At 46.6% G+C, this 6,335-nt stretch overlaps 1 protein-coding gene across 1 annotated transcript; it reads left to right on the top strand.

The window, feature by feature from the left end:
* Positions 1-423: 423 nt before the first annotated feature.
* ATP5MC3 (ATP synthase membrane subunit c locus 3) lies at positions 424-3,881 on the top strand. Its single transcript, XM_056110369.1, has 5 exons — positions 424-579; positions 770-882; positions 2,014-2,091; positions 2,592-2,785; positions 3,623-3,881. The coding sequence occupies exons 2-5, from the start codon at positions 844-846 to the stop codon at positions 3,735-3,737; spliced, it is 426 nt and encodes a 141-aa protein (XP_055966344.1). The 5' UTR covers positions 424-579; positions 770-843; the 3' UTR covers positions 3,738-3,881.
* The last annotated feature ends 2,454 nt before the right edge of the window (positions 3,882-6,335 follow it).

Raw genomic sequence — 6,335 nt, 5'->3', positions numbered from 1 at the left:
TTCCTTCCTTCCTTCCTTCCTTCCTTCCTTCCTTCCTCCCTCCCTCCCTCCCTCCCTTGGATCTATCCTTCCTTCCTTCCTTCCCTCCTCTTACTGCGAGAAGAGAACCATAAATCTTTCAAACAGTTGAATGACCCCTTTCGGACTTTTGCTCCACAAACTTGAAGAGGGGCCAGGACGGGGACCCCATTACAACTATACAGCAACTGATGGAAGAGCAAATCTCACTCCAATAAAAGGCATCAAATGAAAGCAAAAGTCTATCTTCCCTCCAGCCCAAATCCAAAGCGAAGCAACCTGGTTCGTAGTGCCTGCCAGGGCTGTTCTTCATTTCTTCTTTTTTATTTATTATCATTTTTTTCCTCCCTCCCCATCCCCGAGTGGCTGTCCTTGTCCTTCCCGCCGGGTTACCAATAAAGTTGCTACAAAGTGACCTTGAGCGTCTTCCCTATTGCACGCGATTCCCCGCCTTCTCCATCCGGGTGCCGCGGCGTGGATAAGAGCCGCCCCGCGCCTGCGCGCCCAGCCCCACTCCTTCGACCTCTGCCGCCGCCGCCGCCGCCGCCACCTCCGGGGAAGGTAAGTGCCGGGCGCGGGAGCCGGGCCGGGCCGGGGCGGAGCAGCGGCCAGTGGGGACCCATTCATTGTGCTGTCGCCCGGCTGGGCACGAGGCCCGCACGGACGGGCGTGCACGGGAGCCCCCGGGGACCGCGTCGGGAAGGACAGGCCCCTGGAGGGCACTTGACCTTAAGCCTCTTTGCGCCCCTAGAGAGGAAGCGGGAGAGGAGCCCACTTCGCCTGCCACCCGAATCCTCCAGCAGCGCCGCCCCCGAAGACTGTAAGATGTTTGCCTGCGCCAAGCTCGCCTGCACCCCGGCTCTGGTGCGTAGCCCGGGCTGGGCCTGGGGTGGGGTGAGGGGCATGGGGGAAGGGGGTGGTGGGCCCGGCCTCCTGGCCCGGAGCGTCCACGCTGTTGGGATGGGGCAACCTCCGGGCGGGGCGCGCGGCCGGATCTCCCCGCTCGCCCTTTCGCTCCCCTCCGTCTCCCCCCTCGTCCTTTGCTGCCTGGCTGCAGATTGAGCCGGCCCTGGCCGCCGCGGCCTAGCGGGCGGGCCTCCCCCGGCTGTAGGTCAAGCCCTCCTTGGCCCCTCGAGGCCCCAGGTGGGCCCTTCCCCCCCTCCCCGCGGGCGTGCTTCCCGGCTTGCAGGCGCCTGGTGGTGTCGGGGGGTGCTCCGAGTGCCGCGAGGGGCCTCCGAGGCCTACTAGTCCCCCGCCACGCCGCAGCGGCGCCTGTCTCTAGGTCAAACTCGCTGCTGCAGAGGGAGGGACTTCGCCTGGGTCCGTGTGGGCGGCGGGAGGCCGGGAGCTGGGGGCCCACGAGCTCTCCGCCTTGCCCCGGAACCCGGCTGGCCACCCCAGTTTTGGAGACTTTGGGTGCATCGAAGATTTAGATTACGAGAATCCTGCCGCGGTTCTGATGGGATTTTCTGTGACCTTAGCACAGTGGACACTCAAGGGCAGAGAAGTTGGACTGGAATATGGCCTTATGGTCGGAGTTAGTCGCAGGAATTGCTTCATCTGCTTTTTTTCTTTTTATCGTGAATGCCCATGGGCCTCTCCTGAGGATCGGTGGAAGCTCATTTTCGGGGCTGTTTTTAAATGACAGGCGTTTATCCTGATCCTCACAATCTTTTCTGTTCTTGGTCTATTTCGATTTACTGAAGAATGTGAAGGGTTTTCCTTTTTTTTTTCCCCCCCCTGATCGGAATTGTGGCCCTAAGGTAATTGTAGTTTTAAGGGCATTAAAATTTTATTAGTGACTTTAAAGCTATAACAATTGCTTCTTGCATTTAAAATGGCCAGAAAGTCAAGAGTGAATGCCAAAAAAAAAAAAAGTCTGGGCTTTCTGATATCTATTTCCTCTTTTAGAACTCATGGTACAAGAAAGGTCCTTGGAGTCTTTATTTGTATTCTTAATATTTAGAGTCTTTTTTTTTCTTTTTTCATTATTAGATCCGAGTTGGATCCAGAGTTGCCTACAGACCAATATCAGCATCAGTGTTATCTCGACCAGAGGCAAGGACTGGAGAGGTAATGGGATTAATTGTGGAAATTGAGCAACACTACTGAGTATTGTTTTTATTGAAGAAAAATAGAAGGGGGCAGAGAACAACTCATTAATGGTTTGTGGCAATCCTTTTCCTAATTGTATCCAAAATGTATAGACATCAATCACAGAAAGAAATGTATGCACCCACCTGAGTTAGTTATGAAATACAGTATTATATTTAAATTTATACTTGGATTGCCTTTAGTTTTACCATTATTATAGCTATAGTTCGTGAAAATTAACTGAAAAGCTTATTTTTGCACTGTTTCTTGATTTTCAACAAACCAGTAAAATAGATAGAGTGTTATTACATCATGATGAGAATGATCTAATAAGCCCTTGATTTTGCTCTAGTGTTCTGCCACTTCCCATTGGTGCTGAGCCACTCGATAGAGAGGTGTAGTTATCATTTTTTGACAGTACTGTAATTAAACAGCTGTGATTGCTGATTTGACCTTTGCCTTTATTTCCTGTTCTCTAGGGCTCAACGGTATTTAATGGGGCCCAGAATGGTGTGTCTCAGCTAATCCAGAGGGAGTTTCAGACCAGTGCAATCAGCAGAGACATTGATACTGCTGCCAAATTTATTGGTGCAGGTGCTGCAACAGTAGGAGTGGCTGGATCTGGTGCTGGTATTGGAACAGTGTTTGGCAGCCTTATCATTGGTTATGCCAGGTAAAACTATTGCCAAAAAAACTAACTTAAGAGCTTGCTTGAAATAGTTGGGAAACTTAGAAAACTAGTGAAGTAAATTCACTTCGGGCAATTCACTGAAGTGTATTCAGTGCTTGCTCTGTGTCTTGCATTGTATTTGTAGGGCTTTGTGTGTTTTATTTCCTAATGCTCACAACACCCCTTTGGAAATATACTTCATTTGACCTATCAAAAACTAGAGACAGATTATACCACTTGCCCAAGGTCATAGGTAGTAGTTGTCAGAAAACAATATAGGCTGCAGTGATGATACAATGTAGGGCATTTGCCTTGAGTGCAGCTCACATCCCCAGAATCCTATATGATTCCCTGAGCACCGCCAGGTATGGCCCAAAAAAAAGAAAAATTAGGAGCCGGAGTGATAGTACAGCAGGTAGGGCATTTGCCTTGCACACTGGCCTGGACTCCATTCCTTGCACCCTAAGTGGTCTCCAGAGTCCTCCAGGAATCCTGCATGCAAAGCCAGAAATAAGCCCTGAGCACCACTGGGTGTGGCCCCAGAACCAAAAAATAAGAAAATACAGCTCAATTTGGCTTCAGAGTCTGCACTCTTGAATACAAGGTTATATATATTATATAGCCACAGCTTCCTACCTAGCCGTATTTGATTAGAAATTGGGGCAAGGCCAGATGTAAAATAAAAGAGATTTGGGTAAATCTTTGACCACTTAACCATTTTTTAAAAAACCCTCCCCCCACACAGACTTCTGCATTACTAATATGATTCTTTGTCATTTATCAAATTAGAAATCCAAATAATAACTTTATAGTAATAAGTGTGTGTTGTGTCTCTTTTAGAAACCCTTCGCTGAAGCAGCAGCTCTTCTCATATGCTATCCTGGGATTTGCCTTGTCTGAAGCTATGGGTCTCTTTTGTTTGATGGTGGCTTTCTTGATTTTGTTTGCCATGTAACAGAAATTACTGCTTGAAATGTTGGCATTCATCATAATTACGGATGTAATTCTGTGTATCTTACTGTGACTCCGAACACTGTAGTATGGGTGTCATGGAAATGTATGTTATTTCCAGTCATTTCATTAAAGATGAAAACTTTAATTTTTGCTGTGATTTGTACTTAACTTAAATTTAGGTCAACACAAAGAAGACCCCGCATTCAGGCAGGTGCTGTCCAAATGAGGAAACTGCAGCAGTTGCCCTATTGACGGAAAAGATCCTGATGTACTTTTTCTGGGTATTCTCGTGTGTGGTGTTCTTCACCATGTTAATTTATAGGGCTTTTGTTTATAGAAATACTGGGTGTCTTGAGTGTCTGAAATCTTATTAAAACCAACAGTTCCTCAAAATGTTTGTATATACATGAGTTACAGTGCTTGGAAGCAGACTTGGCTGGTTTCACACAATTGATTTTTAAAATATGTCAACTTCCTAAGAACTAAAGGCTTGGGGCTAGAGCACATGTGTTGTATGTAGGAGGCCAGACCTCGGTCTCCAGCACTTCATGGACCCAGAGCACTGCTTGGTATGACTCTAAAATGGGAATTGAATACTTTAGGGCCCAACAATGATTGCTGAGTGCTGTGTGGACTGAGTCAATCAGGACAGTCCCACTGTTCATGATTCACTGAGAGAAGGGGCTATAAGATAGGTTCATTTTTCTGGGGGTGGACCTCTGAAGCTTTTCAAGGGGTCATGCTCAGCAGTACTTTGTCGGCCAGGCTAGCTGGTAAGTGCCTCATCCCTGTGGTTGCACGGGGCTTTGAGGACCACACCCAGTGATGCTCATGAGGCCATGTGGTGCCAAGGATTGGACCCTGGCTAGACACACGCTTCTCAGTGCCCAGAGGATAGTTGATGGAAAGTGCAGGGCTGAGTTCAAACCCTGGTGCTGACAGCCCTGTTAAGGATTCCCAAGGGCCTAAAAGGTGGCTCCATAGCTTTGAGCTTAATCCCTGGTGACATTACATGTGCCAAAGCTTTCCTAACCACCCCATGGTCCTGGGCTCCAAGAAAGGCTAAAAAAAGTGGTTTTAAGTCTTGTGAAATGGAGGGTGAAGGTGGAGTTTATGCTTTTCAGAAAGACATTAAGCAATTGGATAACTATAATAAACTCTGTCTTGTATAAGATGAAATTGAACTGGTAATTCTTTTCCTGCTTGAACAAGGCTCTCATAAAAAGCAGACACTAGAGGCCCTAGAGTGTAGAGTGGGTAAGGTGCTTATCTTGTATGTGGCTGGCCCAGTTCAATTCTTGGCATTTCTCTTGAGTACTGCTAGGAGTAACCCCTGAGCCTTGCCAGGTGTGACCTCAAAGCCAAAACATAAATTACAAAGCTAGATTACTTATATTTGATTATATTGGGGGAGGTGAGGGGTTGATCCACACCTGGCAGCATTCAGAGCTTATTCTTGGCTCTACTCAAGGGTGACTCCTGGCAGTGCTGGTGCTACTCGTAGTGCTGAGGACTGAATTGGGTCAGCCATGTGCCCGCAAAACCCTTACCTCTTGGTCTCTTTCCAGCCAGTTGGTTATTTTTACAAGTGCTATACCTGTGCTGGGGGGTTGCCAGGGCTAACCTGGTATTGCTGGGGGTTGGAAGAAGGATGTGTTGGAGATTAAAGCACCTGTGGTAGAGCACATGTCTACCTGTGTATGTGCTCTACTACTTGAATTTTATTCTCTGCTTTATTTGATTTTTGGGGGGGCTTCACCTGGCAGTGGTCAGGGGTGATTCTTGGTTCTGCACTTAGGAATCACTCCCCGCAAGTTTGGGGGACCATGTGGTTGGACGCATGCAAGTCAAACACTTTATCTCTCCAGCCCCTGGTTCTTTAATCTTATCTATCACATAAGTCCTCAGAGTTTTATTTTCTGAAGTACTTCCCAGTATTTGAATTCAGCAAAGTAAATATACTGTATTATGTGATCCTATAATTATACAATTATATACCGTTTCATGGTATTTAATGAATTAAAACCAGTTTTTCAAACAAAAGCATGTAAATGTTACTACCACTGTTCAAAATAGCCAAAAGGTGGGGACAATCAAATATCCAACTATTGTATGAATGAACATCTATCTAATAAAATGGTACATCTATATAATGGGATGTATCCAGCCCCAAACAGGGAGGCACTGATACTTGTTTCAACATGAGTAAACCTTGGCCATACACACACACTCTGAAAGAACCCATACAAAACATGATACATGCTGTATGATTCTGTATGAAATGCCCAGAAAATACTATTCTAGAGACAGATCAGTGACCAGAGGCTGGAGGGAGTTGAGTGGGAGATCACTTTAATGACTATTGGGTTCCTTTGAATAAAATGTTATGGAAATAGATGAAGTGTTGAATGTATGACATTGTCACTATACTAAATAACAGAATTGTACATTAAAATGATAAAGTATGGGAGTTAAGGTGCATGCCTAGTATGTTCTGACCTGGGTTTGATCCCCAGCACTACACAGTTTCTGTGTTCAATTTCTGACACCTACCCCCCAAAAAGTGGGAGTGGAGGTATTTATTCTGTGGTTGCCTGAT

The sequence above is a fragment of the Sorex fumeus genome, unplaced genomic scaffold (genome assembly GCF_029834395.1).
Source record: "Sorex fumeus unplaced genomic scaffold, SorFum_2.1 ptg000009l, whole genome shotgun sequence".
Lineage (NCBI taxonomy): Eukaryota > Metazoa > Chordata > Mammalia > Eulipotyphla > Soricidae > Sorex > Sorex fumeus.
Note: the sequence above shows the minus strand (reverse complement) of the source record. Positions and strands in the feature narration are given on the sequence as shown.